The 19,707-nt window shown below is 41.9% G+C and overlaps 1 protein-coding gene across 2 annotated transcripts; it reads right to left on the bottom strand.

Annotated features, from left to right (window-relative positions):
- Window positions 1-3: 3 nt before the first annotated feature.
- On the bottom strand, window positions 4-19,437 carry setd1ba (SET domain containing 1B, histone lysine methyltransferase a). Of its 2 annotated transcripts, none has more exons than XM_060896068.1 (18): window positions 18,804-19,437; window positions 18,463-18,608; window positions 18,164-18,262; window positions 17,208-17,478; window positions 15,455-15,576; window positions 13,521-14,438; window positions 10,405-11,124; window positions 9,844-10,023; window positions 9,492-9,585; window positions 8,905-9,116; window positions 7,242-7,323; window positions 6,629-6,982; window positions 5,177-6,357; window positions 4,784-4,960; window positions 4,542-4,667; window positions 4,284-4,403; window positions 3,893-4,030; window positions 4-2,240 (listed from the first exon to the last, which is right to left on the bottom strand). In XM_060896068.1, the coding sequence occupies exons 1-18, from the start codon at window positions 18,862-18,864 to the stop codon at window positions 2,067-2,069; spliced, it is 5,175 nt and encodes a 1,724-aa protein (XP_060752051.1). In that variant the 5' UTR covers window positions 18,865-19,437; the 3' UTR covers window positions 4-2,066. The 2 variants fall into 2 exon arrangements, with proteins under 2 accessions (XP_060752051.1, XP_060752052.1); XM_060896069.1 differs by having other exon boundaries at window positions 5,177-6,354.
- Between the last annotated feature and the right edge of the window lie 270 nt (window positions 19,438-19,707).

The following is a 19,707-nucleotide window of genomic DNA, read 5'->3' as shown; positions in this document are numbered from 1 at the left end:
TCATTCAAAAAAGAAAAAACATCCTTTATTTTTTGTCAATGATCTGTTTTTCATACTTTTGTGTAATAAATAGTCAGGGAGCGATGCAGCATTGTCATCCTCCCTCCATCACACACGTCAAACTGCTTTCATAGAATTTACAAACTGAAAAATAATAAAAAATAAAGCTTGACACAAGCTGAAATCCTGCACGCGCTCTCTGTGGCGCCAAGCGAGCCCTCACCTCCAATATATATATATATGTATATATACATATACATATATACATATACACTTATTTATATATTCACAGTCTGAGTATTTACACTGAAGGAAAGCAGGCAGAAAAAAAGACGTTTCTACAAGAAACAATCTTTAAATGGAGAGCCTGACACATCATCTCTCCCAAAAATAATCATCTCATCTCAAATTAGTTCTGCTGGTAAAAAAAGATGCACCGATACTCAATGTCTCACTGTATCGCAATAAAAAGTCCCCTATCCTTTGTACAAACATTTCATCTGTACAATATGAACATAAACGCAGAGTGAGAGAGAGAGAGAGAGACAGACAGACACGCCCACCCTGTTGGGAGCATGAGAAGAAAGGAGGCAAGAAGGAATAAAGTACTAGTGTTACAAACAGAACACACACACATTCTTACTGAGATAACACAGCAGGGTTTGGAAAGCAGCTTGTGCTGCTTAGAATGTACCCAGGGAGAAAAATTGGCACCAAATATAAATCACTTCCTGTCCTTAGCATTTAGCTAATTAGCATGATGCTACGTTCCATCACTGAGCATGAGGAAGCATAATATAGCTCAAAGGACAAAATACTGTACAGGTGAGACAAGTGACGATTGTGCAGTGTGTAAAATAAGCACTAGAGGAAAGACCAGTAAGATAAAGCTTGAAATCTGTAACTAGATGCCATTGTGTTTGATTAATACATTGCATGTGTGTGTGTGAGTAAGAGTATTAATACTAGGTATTAGTAACCAAGCATTCAGCTTTAAACGGGTGTAAAAAAAAAAAAAGATGGTGTATTAAAGCAGCTCTATGGATATAGAATAAACAATCTCAAAATGCATGTCTTCAGAAACACCAACTTTCTTACTGTAATCTTAAAGTACTTAAGTAAAGCTTAAAGTACTCAAGCTTATCATTTGCTGGACGTTAAAACCGTGAAATGTTTAGCACTTTTACTACGGCAGACTCTTCCTCTGTCCTCTAAGGTCCCTTTTTTTGGTGTTCTTCATGAGCTTTCCATATGTTTAGCCAACAGACAGAACCATCCCACCAATACAATATGTTTTTGTGATAATATATTAAACTATAATTAATGCCGTATTATCACAATGTGACACGGTTAAATACTTAGTACAGATTGAGCAGAAGATGCTGTCTGACCTGGTCTAGTCATCTCTCTCTCTCTCTCTCTCTCTCTCTCTCTATCTGTGTGCAATTTGTTTATTTGTTTTGCAAACAAAATGTCCTTGCTATAATTCCAAAGACTGATAATTACAGTAGACAGCCAGCAGGGGACAGCACACACTTACACAAACATGCAAAACACAGCAACTTCAAAAGGCATTAAATAAGCAAATGGGGCAAAAAAACAAACAAACACTGTTGGAAACTTGTAGAAGATGACAGAACTGTGCGAGAAGACGTGTGTGAGCAAGCCTTAGGTTTGAGTAGTGTGTCTGGATTTGTGTGCGCATAGTGGCCAACAGGCCTGGGCCCGTGTGGATCCTTAAGGGTGTACAGTATAGAAATCTGAAAGGTCTGTTTAAAAAAAAGGAAAGAAGCAAGTGGATGGGCGAAGACCCTCCTAATACACAACGAATAGTGTGTAGAGGTTGGAAAGGGAAGGGTGACTGGGGTGGCCGTCCTTCTCTCTCAGTGGAAGAGTGGTAGAAAATTCATGTTGTGGTCTAAAGAGCACCGGTGTGTAAACAATCATTGGATGGATTTATTGGTATAAAAAGCCCTACACACGTAGCTGCTCTGACTGCAGAGTGGAGGGTGGAAGGTGTGTGTGTTACCCTCAACACCATCCCTGCTTTGCGCCGCTCGACAGCGCTAGTTCAGCGTCCCCCTGCAGTTCTCGGCTCCGCACAGACAAGGGATCTTCTCGTCCTCGATGGGGAACTTGTAGTCGTAGGTAATCTCCTCATTGACGTTGATCGGTTGGCGAGAGTAGATTACAATCTTCTTCTGAGACTCCACCGTAATTACCTTGGCGTAGCAGTTCGGCTGTGGGACACATGTACACAAAGCGAAACATTAACAGCGTTTTGGCAGGTATCAGAGATTTCAGCTGATTGGATAGACTTGTTAAACCATGCAGGCCACAGAATGCTAACGAGTACGTGACTATAAAACCAAGCAGTCTGTGGAAATACTGGGTGGAAGGAAAGGCATATTCTCTCCTTCTTATCAATCAGTGACACAAGCCAATCATTGGCTTCAGTTAGCCCACGTATGAGGAAGAGGGCAGATCACTTTCTTCCGAATCAGATGCTGTATGAGCAGCTGTTCAAACAGAGGCATTTGACTATTTTCATGTGTCTCAAGGGAAGCCTGTGACATACTCTATGCTCATGTCTGATCTCCAAGGCGTCAGCGTAACAGAGTGTTGACGTGGCCACTCTTTATAGAAATTCACTCTGCTTCTATTTTCATTTGCCTGGGGTACTTGTAGTTCTTCAAAACACATTGATTAATACTTCATGCTACGAATTTTGTAAAATAACGATACAAAAAACGTGAAACACTGGAATATGGACAATGAGACAGAAGGTAGTAACTGACATAATAGGCAAACTGGCATAAATGTAAATGAGGAAAGCATAGAAAAGGAAGCAATTTCCCTGGCTAATGTAGAAATTAGTCTGAAAGCTAGTTCAGTGTGGCAGAAACTGACTAAGGAATGTTTCAGTGATATTCCACAATGTGTTGTGTACATACACTATACGGAAACATGACCATTACATTTACATTAATGCCATTTGGCAGATGCCCTTATCCAGAGCGATTTACATTTAACTTATTTATACAGCTGAGCAATTAGGATTAAGGGCCTTGCTCAGGGACCCAGGAGTGGCAGCTGCATGGCATTCGAACTCACAACCTTCCGGTCAGTAGTCTGACACCTTAACCATTGATCTACCACATCCCCCCAACAGTATGTGGATCTTCCCTGAACTGTTAGACGAATAGTATAGGATGTGTAGAATACTTGTATGGCAGACATGAAATAGCTTAAGCTTAGTCCCAAAGATAACATTAATCAAGCTAAAGCGTAAACTTATTAACAAACAAATCCAACTAAAGCAAGAATCTAATTTTGAATGATAACTAAAAATAGCACAAATACACAAAAAAGTTAACCTGGCAGTTAAGTCCCCAGTAGATGGTGCTAATAAGCAACTACATTCTATACATCAAAAGCCCCTTTCCAATTAAGCTGTGGCGTCAGAGATTCAAGTGCATCATGGGAAATATGGGGCAGTCACTAGTAACTTTTCTACCAGTACACACGTAATAACACTGTGAGCCACAGTAGGCTTTAAGATGATGTGACTCTTTAAATAGATCCCCTGAAACTGTGATTATATGATTTATCGCTGATCACTCGCTATAATCAACAGGCAATGAAGATCACGTGATTTAAGCGTTCTAGCCAATCACACATGCTGCAGAGTAGATCACTACAGGTTAACAGGGTTACCATAGTTACCAAAGAGTAGGGATGGCAGCCTATGTTTGAAAGAACCTGCAAGTTTGATCAACCATTTTTAGGCAGAATTTGTTATATGAGAGATAAAAGGTTTCTTGAAGTAAAAGTGAAAACCCACAATGTGTGTGTGTGTGTGTGTGTGTGTGTGTGTGTGTGTTAGACTCACGTTGCAGCTATGGTTGATGAAGCGGGCAAAGTTTCCACACTTTGTAGCATCGATGATGGTGTCATGATCAACACGGAACATGTAGCTGCTGCCGATGCCTTCCTCCTCGTAACGCTTCTCTCTCATGTCCGCGATCACCTACACACACACACACACACTTAGTAAGTACTAAGTTCTAGTATCTAAACTGAGTGGTTAAGGAATAAAGTCATAAGGTAAAGATAAATACAAATAACAAGAGTGATGAACTCTTCATTAACACGCTTGCTCTGTCCCTTCATCAGACCTCTACCACTGCTAGTTGTTACAGCTGTATAATTCTATAAATAAGAGCATTTTAAAACTCTAAGAAAGTTCTGAGATAAAACAGTGGACGCTTTATGGCTTATACCTGTCTGATATTCTGTCCGACGTATTCAATAACCATCTCATCAGCAGCGATGGGCTCCATGGCAAACAGACCCCAGTCATGAATGTGACTCTTACAGAATCGGATCTTCTTCTTACGGAACTGGGGAGGAAATGTGTACAAAAAAATGTTAAAAAGTGGGGGAAAAAAATGACATATGGAAATGAATCAGTTTAGTTTTGTGTGTGTGTGTGTGTGTGTGTGTGTGTGTGTGTGAGGGAAGTGTGAGGGAACTCTCACCTTAAGCTGGTTGAATTTGAGCAGGTCGCTGTCACAGCTGAATGAGGACAGCAGGCGGCGCTGTTCAGAGCGTCGCTCCGAGCCTGCTCGTGTTGAGGCGTGAGGCTGAGCCGGGATCATCCGGCCCTGGGTGACAGAAATCAGTCAATTCGTTAATGTACACTAATAACGTTCAATGGCATGTGAAAGAAATGAATCATTCAGTGACTAATGCAGTTTGTGTAATAAGACGTTGAACTCACCTGCATATCTTTATCAGGCTCGTCTGACTGTAACCGAGTGCTGTTTAGGTATTTAATTTTGTCCTTTTTGTCGATTTTGTAGTAGCCCTCGCTACGCGCACAGCCAGTCACATGATCACGCATACCATCATCTCGCCGTTTTTTCTTACCCCCAGGCAGGCTGCCACTGCTGGTAAGTGCAGAAAGTGCGGTTAAGGAAACAACTACAGATACAGGAGGTGTTGTGTACCCTGGGCAGAATTTCAGAAACTGAAATATCACAAAAATCAACTTGTGTATTTGAAGTTTCTGGTTTTCCAATAAAATAATGACTAGAATTACACACAGCTGTTCAATAGAAACACTGCACTACAGGTTGATATTATGCTGAAGTGATTAGTAGTAAAGGATATGAGGGTGAGGAACCCAGAGTGTGTCGTTGAGCCAGTCATGGCCGTTATCCTGCTGCAACATTTTTTCATAGGTGATTTTGAGATAGAGAATGTCCTCTTCATCAATGCCTTCGTTCCAGATGTCATACAGGATGGTCATCTCCTCAAACTCAGACCGTGGCAGGAATCGAGGCCGTGGAGGTGACCTCACGGTAGGGTGCATGGTGAGGAGGAGCTCCTCCCAGCTCCGCCTCTGACCCCGTGTTTTCTGTAGCGGCTCTTCAAAGATAACTGTCTGTTCCACATCCTGTACTTCATCCTTCACCTCCTTCTTTATTTCCTTGTGTTCCTCTTCAACTTTTTCTTCCTTCTCCTTCTGAGCCAATGCTGCCGAGCCATCTGCCTCCCGAAGCACTTCTGGTAATGCTTCAGATTTGGGTAACAGGTCCTTCACCGGGAGGTCTGTAGGAAGGGACAGCATTGCCTCATGAAGTTCTTGGGCATCCTCAAGTTCAGCAATGGCAGGCTTTCTGGGTCGGCCCGGTTTCTTCTTTGCAGAAGCAGAATCGTCAAGCACAGAAAGTTCTATTGATGAAACGTGCTGAATAGTTGGCACAGTAGCAGCATCTAAACAAGAAGATGGAACAACAGGAAGCGGGGAAGAAGAACAGGAAGTGGCACTGCCAGGTTCTTTGAACAACGGCTTTTCTGAGGAGGACTTCCTTTGAAGCGGAAGAGCAGCAGGGGAGTCTGGGAAAACGGGGGTAAAGTTCAGATCCCGGCCAGGCGTGGGAGGGATGCCGGCACTGACGAGAGGGTAAGGGAACGGGCTGCTGAGAGACAAGCTGCTTCCTGTGGGAGGGGCTTCACTAGGTGTGCCAGGTGTAGCAGGTATGGTAGGTGTAGTTGGTGCTGTTTCACTGCTCTGTGATTTGCTGAAACGGTGAGGAAGGTCACGACCTGGTGTGCGAGGAACGTCCTCGTCGCTTGAGAGGCGTGGAGGCGGGAGGACAGAATGAGCAGGGGGGAGAGGCAGGTGAATAGTGGATGTCTCTGCTTCTAAAGGGACAGGGACATCACGACCTGGAGTCCGAGGCACTTCCTCTTCCTCTGCATGGGGCGGGGTTGGAGGCCTCAGAGTCCCTAAGCCTTCCAGGAGGGGTTCCATCTTTCTTACCTCCAGATCAATGTCTAACTCTTCTGCTGGAAATACAAAATGAAAAAGTCTTAATTTCCTATGTTTAAGATTTTGGAAAATCAAGCAAATAAAAAAAAGCTCTGCACTCTGATAGCTTAGCTAAAAAAACGACTAGCTAGCCAGCTGACAATCACTAGAGAAAATCCTGGCAAACACCACTAGCTAACAAACGTGCGCTTAAAGTGTATAATAGATCGTTATTATTATTATTATTAATCCCAAAACCCTTCACCTCTGTGTATTAGGTAAATGAACAGATGTAAATGTAATGACAACCTTTAAGTCCTTTAGGTGACAGTTGCCGCAGACTGTCCTGAGCAGCAGTGACTGAGCTCCCTGCCTCCTCTGCCTCGAGCTGTGCTACCTCACTCTCCTCTTCCACAGGAGCCGCAGGTGTGCTAGGAGCCTCCATCTCTGCCTCTTCCTCAAAGGATGAGGAAGGTGAGGACGAGGAAGACGACGATGACGGCACCTCCTTATCTTCATCTTCTGTATCCATGGAGACCTTGTGTGCTTTTTGCTCATCAGCTTCCTCCTCGTCCTCTTTCTCATCTGAGCTGGACTCGTAGTCAGAGCTGTCGCTCTCAGAGGAGTCAGCGTCGGACTGAGAAGACATCGAGCTGGTGCTTCCTGATCAGAGATGCAAGAATGGAGCGCATTTTATTGGGAGTTTAAAAAAAAAAAAGGACCTTCAACCTTTTCTGTGTGTTAGCTCTAATCGATAATCATGATCGATCACGTACAAAATGTTCATTATCAAAAATCCTCTTTGAATCGTGTTGTGTTCTTACATTTGGGAACATGCACAGTGCTTTAGTAAGTACACTAAATTGATGACATAGTAAAAATGACCATTGACACAAGTAATGAACCCTTCATTAACATTTACCTTCATCAGACGAGTCAGAAGAACTGCTCTCACTCTCAGACTCGCTCCCGTCTTCATGATCATCGACATCCTCTTCTGCCTCCTGTAAAAAAATGGCAACAAACAGATCAGATACTTAGAGAAATACAGGCTTGAGCTGTGCCCCAATCCACACAGTACAGTATTAAATACTATGTCACCTTTCTAGTTGAGATGCAGCCACTAGCAGTGGTCAGATTTGCCAGGACTTTTGCAGCTCCTAAACTTACTATTGTTAGTTCTGTCCAGAAGCACTAGAGTACTGGCAAGACCAAGTCTTTGTTTTTTTTCTGTTTGTGTTTCTATACACTGGAGAGATTGGAAAATGTCAAGCCCTAAAGACAGTCCACATACTATATTGGCCATGTCCAATGCTCGTGCAATTTCTCCAGTTTTCTCAGATATAAAATATTTAAATGTTCTCCTATATACAGTTCTCTGTCTTCATGTTGGTTTATCCTTTTTAATAAGGAATGCAGTCTTCACAAGCAAAACCCGGGGCTCAGACCAAGAATAAACCTTCAGAGCTATTGTTTTATCCTAAAACATCACACCTGGGCAACAGAGACAACTGTCAGCTACATATTAAATAAATGATGTTCTAAGGTATGTTCCAAGTTGTTTAACATGTCTAGATGTAAATATCAGGAATTAAACGCTTACAATCCGATCAGTCATCTTCTGATCTCAACCCCAATGCTTCCAGTATTAAAGGTAGGGTTTCCTTTGTTTGAAAGCCAATGTTGACATTTGAAATCACCCAAACAAACACGCCCCTAACCCAAATGGATCCCACCCCTGTATTGATAGCTCCGCCCACACATACATACGTAACCCAGGCAACTACCGGAAATAAATGTGTCTTTATCACATATATGAAGGGAAGAACAATACGATTGAGATAAACAAAGCAAAAATGACACACAAGCATAATCATGCAAAGGACGGCATATATTAGTTCTGTGAAACAAAGCAAAACCAACGTTACTCACCTATCGAGAAGGGAAAAAGCGCCTCGGCGTCTTAAGTAAAGTTGGCCACATATTCACAGATTGGTGTTTCCCGAGTCAATAACTCCTGAGCTAAACGCTGTTACTAGCAAAACACGGTTGTAGCTGCGTCTCTACATTACTATGATAGAAAAGAGGTGTTATTTGTGTAGTAACAGCGTTTAGCTCAGGAGTTATTGACTCTGGAAACTCCAATCTGTGAATATGCGCCAACTTCCCGCTCCTTCAGTTCTCTCCAGCGCTGGAAAGCTGATCCTATATTAAAACGGGTCCTACTTCTTGCCTTATCGTAATCCTTTCTTCGCTTTCTTTTTGTTTTTTATCCTCCATGTCAATGTTAAAACCGCTTTCTGCTAATGTCACACATGCGCACTGAACACTCTCTCCACCCATATTGACAAGCCCCGCCCCTTTCTGCTCATTGGCTACACGTTACTTTTGTATTTGTTTTGTTTGCCGGCCCGACTCAGTTTTCTGAAGCATTTCTCAAACAACGGAGACCCCACCTTTAAGCAAGAACAAGAGAATTGGCACTTATTACAATACTTTTGGAGGGGACTGTATATGGTTTGGGATATCTGGTGCTACTGGTGTATTGTGTTATTAATTAGACCGTTTAGTCTGAAGATTCTCACTTTGCTAGAGGACAGTGTCTCTGAGACATCGACATTGGCCTCGTCCTCTTGCTCGGACACAGACGACTCCTCCTTGCCTGTCTCCTCCTCTTCCTCATCCTCTTCCTCCTCTCCTTCACTATCCAGCTCCACAGGACGCGCATGCCTTCGTTTGGTGGAGGATGCGTCATCCACTCGGGTGCCGTCTGAGGGGGCATCTGCTCTCTCCGACTCTAAAAACATACACTTGTTCAGTATATACTGTACACCTTCCAGGCAAATGCAGATTCACTGAGCCTGTGCGTACTGTAGCCTCAGACTTTAACATGGTGCAGATCTCCGCCTTGTTGGAAGCTTTCTATTTTGCGCCATTCTGTGTAAACACTAAAGAAGGTCATATTTTGAAAATCCCAGGAGATTTCAGTTACAGTCAGGCAGGTGTATATTAATGTTAAGAATGGGAAATGTTTGACTTTGAATTACTATTTGAACTACAGAGAACCACAAAGAGTGTCAGACCATTTTTTAAAAACTAGCTGTGTTTTAAATGACCCTCAAACAGCATAAGGTGAGGTGTGTGGTGGGCTACAGATTGCTGTCACTCTCACCTTCATCCTCCAGCTCATCGTCTACGGGTGTGGACAGACGAGCTCTCTTACTCTCTCCTGTGGAAATGGGGTCTGGGGGCTCTTTCCTCTTCACCTGGCAGACACACATATAAACAGTATAGACACATTTCAAAACAGAACAGCTGAACAGTTTTTGTAAAGCAAAACTTCATAAAAGCTATTTTATTGCTATCTCACATTAAATTTGAGTAAATGTCCGCTACAATCCTGCTAAACATGTGATATTTACCTGAAATGTCCATAAACCATTAGATTTTTTTCTCTGTTAGCGTTTGCTTTTGTTATTTGCCATATAAGAACATTTTGATGTGGTAAATGGTAGGATCCATACCTTGAAGGACGGAAGGCGGATGGCACCTCGCAAACCGATACCCAGACCCATGCCCTCGTAACCCAGACCCTCGCCTTTACCCCATGTCTCCAACAAACTGGAAGCTAACGTCTCTTTCGGTTTCACTCGCTCCTTATCGTCCTCCTTCCCCTCGCCTGTCTTTACTGGGGTGGACGTCGCCTGAGACATAAACAAAACAAAAAGAAAGGTGGAAAGAGAGAGAAAGAGAGAGATAAGATTAATGCATATATATATTCACCAAAAAAAAAGATCCTACTAGTAGGTAATACATATTCTGTTTGTTTATGATTTAGCAACATTAAAAAGTGTCTGTCACTCTTATGCTAAAATCCTAAATGTATTTTTTTTTCAGTAACTTAAAGTTTTGAAATTATTTGAGGAATAACACACTACAGACCATGCTGTTATGTACAAATAAAAGTGGTGTGATTTAGCACAATACGTATTGGTGTTACCTGTGATGAAAAACTGTTTCCTCTCCTACTATGCACTAGAAAATATGTAAAATATTTCTTTAACGATTGGTGACAGAATGCCCACCTTGGCAGATCGCTCCTTCCTCTCCCACCATTCATCAAAGGCTCTGAAGGCCACCACTTCTACCATCTTGCGGTTGAGGTCTCTCTTCATGATGGCCTTCAGCTCTTTGACAATGACCATGAGCACACCGTCAACCGTGGCTTTGTGAGGGTCTTCTTTCTTCAGCTCATAGCCAGGCGGTGGCACTGATGGGTTAAACTTGGGCATGCTAGGTAAATGCCAGGACTGTGTGTGTCCACCACTGGGAGTGTTCACCATGGACAAGGGTTGGTAGGGACTGCTGAACTGCATGGCGCCCGCACTTGCTGTGGTCGTTCCCCCTAGGAACTGTGGGTAAGTGTAAGCGCGCTGGCTCTGTGCCATTCGGCTCAGCATTTGCGTCTGCATCTGAAATGACATGTGCACGCTGCCCCACTGAGGCAAACAGCTCATCAGATCCACAGGCATCATGGCCATCATGCCCGGTGGGTATGGATGCATTGGAGGCAGCATTGGAGGTGGGGCAGAGAGATGGGGGGGCAAGTGAGAAGGGTGTATAGAGTATGCAGGCTGAGGAGGGGGCAGAGGGGGGAAGCCAGGTGGCGGAAGTGGCATGGACTGAGGGGTTATCGGGGACAGGGCCGAGTTCACCACAATGCCCTTAGCGCAGTCGCTGGAGTTGGGTGTGCCTGGCATTTCATCATCAGAGATTTCCATATCCTCCCCCGATGACTGGTTACCCTGGAGACAGAGAGATTAGAAAGATAAGATCAACGTAAGTAAAATTCCCACCACATATACACACAAACAGAAGAGTAAAGAGTAAAACCATTATAAATGTGTCCTCATTAACAGCCTGTATTAAAAAACATCCTGAAAAAAGGAAAAGAACTAACAGAGGGGGGCAACAGAAAGACAAAAACACATTAAACAGACTGGCATATAAAGTATATCAAATATATTTAAAGGATGTTCTTGAGACGTATTGTACACAACCGGTTTGAGCTAAAGCTGCTGTTAATGGGATTTCGATGTGGCTTTAGGCTGAGTTCAGTCTGAACAGACCATACCTAATGTCTAATCACTGACAGATATGCTCCAGAATGTTTAGCAGAGCTATTAAGGCATAGGGATTTTGTCAATAATGAGCAAAATATAAAGTCTGATAATATATTTTAAGCTTTTAAGAACCAGTGAAAACCACTGAAGTCTTAAATGACATCATGATGAAATAGAGGAGGTATTTCTACAAACAGACACTAAAGCCAAAATATATATAGATAGATAGATAGATATATATATAGAAATGCATCCTAATTCTTTACAGTTTCTCTAAAGTGAGGTCCAGGGAGGTTCAGCGTTCCATTAAATTTTATTTTACAGCTTAATGGGTCTATAAACATTGGAAAATACTTGCATTACTGAGCTGAATTTACAGCTCAGATACAATACGATGCTTTGTCAATATACCAAGAAGTACGCACTAGGGGTTAAGAGGTACTGTGTAACACACATCTGCATGAATGAACATCTGATGAATGAACTATACATTTTAAAAACAGGCTCAGCTTGTTTTTTTTTTGAGAGTACACACTCAGGGGTTCGAGTACTGCATTGTGTAGTAAGTGGGGGAAGCAGAAATGCAGCCGCTCCAGCTCTACAGGAAGTGCAGCACGAAACGGCCGAGCATTGTCTTCCCTCCTGTAACACCCTGATGTGGTAGAGAGGAACTGAAAGTGCTTGGCTCAGCTCTGCACTCACACACACACACACAAAGTGAGGGCTTATTGTTCACTTCCATAAAATAAGGCTCATGAAATAAGGCTCGCACCCACAAGCACTTTCGCTTTAGTTATACACAGCACTCAATATTTAAAATGAACCATGTCATCTGTTTAATTAAACACAGAGTTTCTGGATGATGTTTATTCACACATACCTAAGGATATTTGTTTCTAATTTTTTTTTCCATATAGCTTACAGAAGAAAAAAAGCCAATGGTACAACAACCTGAGCTTCAGACAACAGCTAGTAAACGTACAGTAAAACGTAATATATTAATAAAAAACTAATTTCCTTGGAGAAAGAAATCTGTTATCCATTTACTTGATGTCATATAGAATACGAACACAGTGGAAGAGGAGCACATGTTTGTGATGTTATCTTCAAGGCTGTGTTTCAGGCTGGATTTCACAACTTCCTACACCAACTGCTATGTTTCTGCTGGGTCCTAAATCCCTTCATATTACAAAAATACACTGAAATCTGTTACACCTGCCATAAGATTCACTGAGTTAACTTGTAATATCAAATATTTTGGGTAAAACCTCTTTATGCATACAGCTATAGGCACAGAGGTCCAGTGAGTGAAGACGTCATTAGGCGGTGTTTCAGTTACAGCCACAATAGGCTTATTCCCTCAAAGCACCTATCCGGTTAGAGTGAAAGACAGAATTGTGGAAAACGTGGGGATTTGTTATATCTTTTTTTAATATTCTGGAAATAATATTGATAACATGCATTATCAATAACTGAATGTGATTCTAATGCATTTTATCTTGTACAATAACAAAATGTATGCTTTGGAATTTTTTTCTATTCTTCTTTTTGGAAAAGCTCGGCAAGGTACATTGTGTCGAGTCTGTATGTTAATAATGAATAAAAGATGTGTAACTATCTGTAATATTTCTCAAGAATGAAGTAATATCTTGAAAATATTCACAAGCTTAAAAGATGAGCTGTATGTAATGCTTTAATGCTCAGCATTTCTCAGGTAAATGTTAAATGGATTTTTCTATAATTAAACAAATTTGCTTTCATTTTATGCTCCTGACATTCAGAAATACGTGCTAACGTACCTTTCTGAAGAGAATGTTCACGCTATGTAGGACAGGGAACTTGATGAAATGATATACCTGTCACATCTATACTCCTTTGGTAAACTTAGTGGTGTTATAAACTTACTGTTATGTAATATTAAGACATCCATAGTAAAGAGGTGTGTCTGCTTTGACAGATATAAATTATTGTTGGACGTAAATTTAATGTATCTTTATTTTTACTAAGTACATAAATCTGTTTGAAAGTGCAGGATGTATTTTTACCCGATCTAAATGAATTTATAACACGTGTCTTACCGTATCCACTTTGTCTGTTGGGGTATGTGGCCCACCCACATTGTGTGTGTTTGAAGGTGAGGCGCTCTGTGGGTGTTGTATAGCAGAGGCAGTGCCTGCGATGGGCTCTTCATCATCTGAGTCAGGCAGTGGGGTGGGGCTGATATCCTCGAGGCCGGTGCTTGGTGGACGGGGTGTGCGCAGGGTGGCAGACGAGGGTGGGATGGGGGATAGCTGAGAGGAGGAGGACGAGATGGGACTGCCCTCCATGCGCACCTCTCCGTCTGAGTCTCCACCTTCATTTAGGAATGGCAACTTTGTCCGCTTTTCCTTCAGCAGCATCTCAATTCGTGAGTCCAGGCTATGACGCTCTGCCTCCAAAGTGGGTGTGCCTGGGGAGGGGGAGGGACAGGAGATAGGCGTGGCAGGTCGTGTTTCCTCGGGCATAGGAGGCGGTTCTGGTTGAAATTCGGGCTTCGTAGGAGGCGGGGCTTGAGGAGGAGGGTGTCTGTATTCTGACTGTTGAAACTGAGGCTCAGCAGGGGGGTAAACAGGGGGCATGGGGGGCTGGTACGGTGAGAATGCAGGCTTAAAATTGGGGGTGACGGGTGGAGGTGGAGCTTCAGGTGGCAGGTTAGGCTTTTCTGCATTGCCGCGGTAACCCCCGTGAACATAATGCCTCTCTGGACGACGGTTGTATGCATCCTGGAATTTGGTCTCATGCCTCCGGGAGCGCTGGAAGGTCGGTGTGGCCTGCCTGCCAGAGTAAGCAGAGTCCTGAGAGAAGGGTGTGCCAGAAGGGCGGGGCGTGATAGGTGTTGTCTGTGACTGGGGTGTAGCATCCTGTCTGAGGCTTGAATAGGCTGTGTCCATGGAGAGTGGGGTGCTTGTGCTGGTGGACCCACTTTCAGAGAGGCGACGTAACGGTTCGCAAGATGACTACAAACACACACACACACACACACACACAGAGCATGTAATTAGCATGAAATTAAACTGAAGTTTTCCTTACTGGTTAGTTACTGCATGTAATATATATATATTTTTTTAAGTGTTGCAACTTGGAGTCCAAAATTAAAAAACATTTAAGGTAAAATTAGAGATTCCATGATGTACAAACAGAAAACAAATTTAACAACGCTGATATGTGTATTTATGATTCACTGAATCATTTAATTGGTCATAAGCTGCATTTAAAAAAGATTGCATACATTCTATGTACCTTTAGTTTGTGTACTGTGTTTATTCCACAAAGCTCAATCAGAAGTTCACAACTGACACCAACATAATGTTCTAAACACTGGACACTTTTTGTATGGTGCCTCCTCTACCTAGCAGGCTGAGGCGGAACCACCAGAGGGTGCTGTAGTTTATATGTCACTGAAAGGCTGAGGAAAGAACCCTGTTATCCAGTGGATGCAAATAATGAACAAAAACATTTAAAGTGGGCTTAAAAAGTAAAATTTCTTTTATTTTTCCATCCTGTGAAAGCTGGTTCTGGCTGGTGAGGTGAGGAACCCTATTGTTCCTTGTCATTTCCACTGGTAGCATAATGCTAGTTTTGTGTCAGTTGTTGACTCAGAAACATTTTCTTTTTGGTACACTGTACCCAAAGAATCTACACATGAACTCTACTAACCAACCTGAGCACATTTACATCTGATAAGATCCATATTTATGGTCTTTTCCATGTGTAGTAATTTAAGATAGTTTAAGTTTCCCCTAATACTGAAGGCCTTGTTGTGAGCATCTACTTGAACCCTTTTCTAACCCCCAAACCTGTTACGTCTCACAATAACCCCTTATCATGTTTACTCTCTTTCCGCTTTTAGACGGCTTCAAAGCATGCACCGGTAAACTGTGTCTTGATATTACCGTGAAATATCTGCAGTGATTTATCCAACAGTGCATCAATTTTATCCTCTCAGAGTACTGAATTGTAACACAATGCTTACCAGCAGAGCCTCAGCCAGGCTACGTGGTGACACCTCACTCGTCTCCTCGTCTCCCACTGGCACTGTCAAGGGTGTAAAGCTCCCGTTTATAAGTCTCTGGACATAACGCAGCCGATTCTCACCTGAGCAGATAGAACACTCATTAATTAATTGCACCAACTTTTTATGGCTGACATTTGTGGTTATAGACACTCTTAAATAGATTATGTAATGCTAAAACACTTAAAAAATGGTCAACTGAATAGCATAAAATGACTAAGAAAAAATGATGAAGTTAATTTAAAGTTGTAATAAAAATAGAGATTCCTTGAAAGTTATTTACACTGATTAAATTTATAATGCTGGGAAAGCTAGAAAAAAAAGTGCTTATTTCCAAGGTCACACACTGTGCTCATTACAAATATAATATACATTATGATATTATTAGAATATCCCTGTTGCTTGTTTTTATGGTTATGACATTTTGAATTATATTTGTACTTCACGTGTACCAAAAGCTTTGGCAAAAAGATTTGCTATATGCATTCGGTCAAATAATGCTATGAATATACAGTATAGAACTGTTCAAAATTCTATACTGTTCTATACTAAAGTTATTTTGTTTTAAATTACTTATGTCTGTAAGGTTTATGTTCTGACTTCTGCGTTACTGGGTCAGTAAAAAAATTCCAGTTTCTTCATAAAACTGCAGAAAATGTTTGGGAAACTAAAGACAAGTGATTGCCACAACAAATATTGACTTTGTTTAGTTAATTACTGTTTTGTGCTTGTCACAGAAGTTTTTATTTGATGTAGGAACGCGTCTTTACTCCAATGCAAAGTAGAATACTAAGCTGAATACTGGGCCAAACCAGAGACAGGATTCTGATTGGTCAACAATGTGACAACATCAGCTGGAGGTGGGAAATAAAACTTCATTCATTCAGAGTAAACCAAAGGGAAAGTTTTTAATAATTTATTCTGAAGTCTTTTTACATTTAGGGCATTTAATTAAACGTTTTTATTCAGAATTACTGATGTTTATCTCATGCATATGACTGTGCAGTTAAGGTTTAAGGGCTTTGAACTCATGCCCTTTGAACTCAGAAGAGCAATGTCTAAACACGATGTTAGTTGGTCTACTGTCTACTAACACTTTTAGTACCGAGTTCACATTTGACAGTGTGATCAATTGGGCTCTGTCTCTTTAAGGAGAGTGAGAGTGAGAGTGGGAGAGAGAGAGAGAGAGAGAGAGAGAGAGAGAGAGAGAGAGAGAGAGAGAGACTTGGAAAGCGACCTCAGACGATATCAGAACACTCACACACTCCTACAACATACTCATCAGCTTTGTTTTTTTTTTTTATTTTATTCTAACTATAACAACAACACGCAACAGGAGCTCGCGACTCATCCATCTGTCACTCCTGCTTTCAGACCTTTATTCATTCATTTTTTAAACACCATCCATCTCCAGACTAAACACGTTCAAAACAACTGTTTTTGTTGACATCTTATAAATGCACTCGTTTGGTAAGACGTAGTAAAGAAGCAGACAGAGTGCGCGCGCTCACATCCACGTGCGGCATCGTTTACGGCGGTTACCAGGCAACCGGTGGCTTCTTGACGTTTCGGATAAAAACAACGTAAAGCACAGAGTCGGGGTTTCGTTGTAACAGAATGAGTCTGATTTTAAATGAATAACAATAAAAAAGACGCTTTGAAACTCTGACTGACTTTATAAGCACTCTTTATAAGGTAATATTCATGCTCTTACCTTTGGGGTCGAGCTCTGCGTGGATGATGTTCCCCATCACAGAGGTGTTGTGTAAATTCTGCACCGCGTCCTTGGCCGCTTTCACGGAGCCAAACACCACTTTAGCGATGCCCAGGTGCTTCTTATTTTTCGGATTGTATAGAATTTCCACCTGCTCGATCTCGCCATATTTCTGGCACATGTCGCTAAGAAAACCCTCCCGGATGTTGTCGTTCAGCCTCGCGAACGTCACTTCCTTCGGAGGCACGCGACCAACGTAGCATTCATCAATCTGTAAATAATCATCAATGGATTAATACTCAGTCTAATGTACTTTTTTTTACATATTGTTTATGGGGTAAGAATAAGATTATATTCAATATAACCGTGACAACTTTATACATAATGCTCTGAAAAGAATTTCACTGTACAAGAAATCCTGTGCATGTAAAATAAATAAATAAATAAATAAATAAATAAATAAATAAATAAACAAAAACAAACAAACAAACCTTCTTGGATCCTAAATCATGAGCTATAAATATACATAATATAATTGCATCAGTGTTTACACGTGTATATTTCTTGCACTCCTCTGCATTCATTCATAAACATGAGGGTTCTCTGTTTATTTATGTGACACGTGCATTCACGAGGACAAACCCAGTGTTTGTAACATATCCGGAAACATTAAAAATAAACGTATTATTACTATTAATATTATTATAATTATAATGTCTTCCCCTTTTTTTAAATAATAATTCATTTTATTTTTTCTTCATCGTGCAGGAAATCCCACTGAACACACACACACACACACACACACACACCACAATTCCCTACGGTTACCAGCGTGCGGTTTGGAACGTTACTATGGCGACCCGCGCGCGTGCCATCGCTGTCTGATCAACGATACATAGATCTGCAGGTGCGCGCGTGCCTTAAGTGGTGTCAATGTAAACATGTGCGTGTCGCACCTTAAACTTCGGCACAGGTAAGTCGGTCTCCTTGTACCTGGTCCACAAGCGACCGATCCGTGGGTCCCTGACCATGTCCACCGGAGGGATCCCGGGATTCTGATGAGAAACAAAATCAGATATTGCATGACACACAATTCACTTCACCTGTCATTTAAAGATCGATACAGAGGCTTTTTTATCAGTGAAACAATAATAATAATAAGTAGTAAGTCACGGTGACACTAAGAGCTGCACGGGGTAGTCTACGGTCACTTTCACTATACCGAGAGCGCGTGTACAGTGTGTGTGTGGCTCACCGGTACGTTGAAATGTTGTCCATCGTATCGGTACAGTTTGTGTGAGCCTTTTCTTAGCGCCGGGTCAATAATCAACTTGTAACTTCTCCAGTGGTGCTCTCTCCGTTTCTCTCCCGAGCTGTTGTCCGTGCTGCCGTTCGCCAAACCTGTGTGAAAGCAGATGAACGAACACACACACACACACGCACGCGCACACACACACACTCAGCACGGTTTAGTAAAGTCTCCAAACACCAGTATTAAGGGTAAACAAACACAGGGCTTTTAGAAGCGTCTCCCAGTCACCGAAACACACGTTACACAGGAACGGGAGAGAGAGAAAAAATAGAGAGCTCTCTTACTTGAACTCTGCCTTTTCCCGTGATCTTCATCTCCTCTGCTTCTCTCTCCGGGTCTGGACATTTTAACGTGTCCGATCGATTAGTTTTATAATCAATTGTGTACGCGTTCGCTGATTTACATTACATGGTTTGAAGATACTGCCTCTTTTTTTGCGAGCCAACACATATTGTGTGTCTCTAGCCTGGGCTTTCTCTCTGGGTCTCTCCCACAATACACCACTATGGAGCGCTAGCCTGCTTATTCGACGCTGCAGATTCGACACGACATTCAGCGATACTATTCTATTCGAACAACAAACGAGTAACGTTGTATACGTGGGAACTAATTTAGACACGGTTATCTGAGTAGAACGAGACGTATTGCGTGGTGAATTTGATATTTTGGGGTCGATTTTTAAACAAATAAACAATGTTCGCTGGAGAGACGAATGTGCTGGGTACATTTACATCGACGGCAAACACAAGATGGACATAGAGGACTGACTCGGGACACGATTGAATTTGTTTTACTTATCACAATGTGTCCTGGAATCAAAATGAACACGACACTTTTCACAAACTCACACGAAACTGCGATTTTTAAAAATAAACACGTATAAATATAGTGCTTCCGTTTCGGAAGCAGCTTTTTTTTTTTTACATAAGAAAACAAATCGTTGTCAACGTTAATATTAATTGATGTTGTGTTAAACTTTAAAAAAACGAGATTTTAGTGGTTTGTAGTTTAAAAACAGCGTTTAAACGTCTCGCTCCGTGCTGAACATTGTCGGTATTTGGTGTCGGGCAGTTGGCTGGTTAACACCGCTTTTCCGTTCTGACCAATCAGAGCTCAGCACCATGTCGGCTCGCGCTATTAGAGCGTCGCGCGCCAGTCTCTCCAACAGAGAGCAGAAAGGGCTGAACA

Source organism: Tachysurus vachellii, chromosome 20 (assembly GCF_030014155.1).
Source record: "Tachysurus vachellii isolate PV-2020 chromosome 20, HZAU_Pvac_v1, whole genome shotgun sequence".
NCBI lineage: Eukaryota > Metazoa > Chordata > Actinopteri > Siluriformes > Bagridae > Tachysurus > Tachysurus vachellii.
This window is presented reverse-complemented; position numbering and strand designations above follow the sequence as displayed.

Coding starts and splice junctions, on each gene's coding strand:
- setd1ba (XM_060896068.1), bottom strand. CDS start 18,864: ATGTCCAGACCCGGAGAGAGAAGCAGAGGAGATGAAGATCACGGGAAA. Junction 18,263..18,462: donor GACAACATTTCAACGTACCG/GTGAGCCACACA, acceptor GTTTCTCATCAG/AATCCCGGGATCCCTCCGGT. Junction 2,241..3,892: donor TCATCAACCATAGCTGCAAC/GTGAGTCTAACA, acceptor TGTGTCCCACAG/CCGAACTGCTACGCCAAGGT.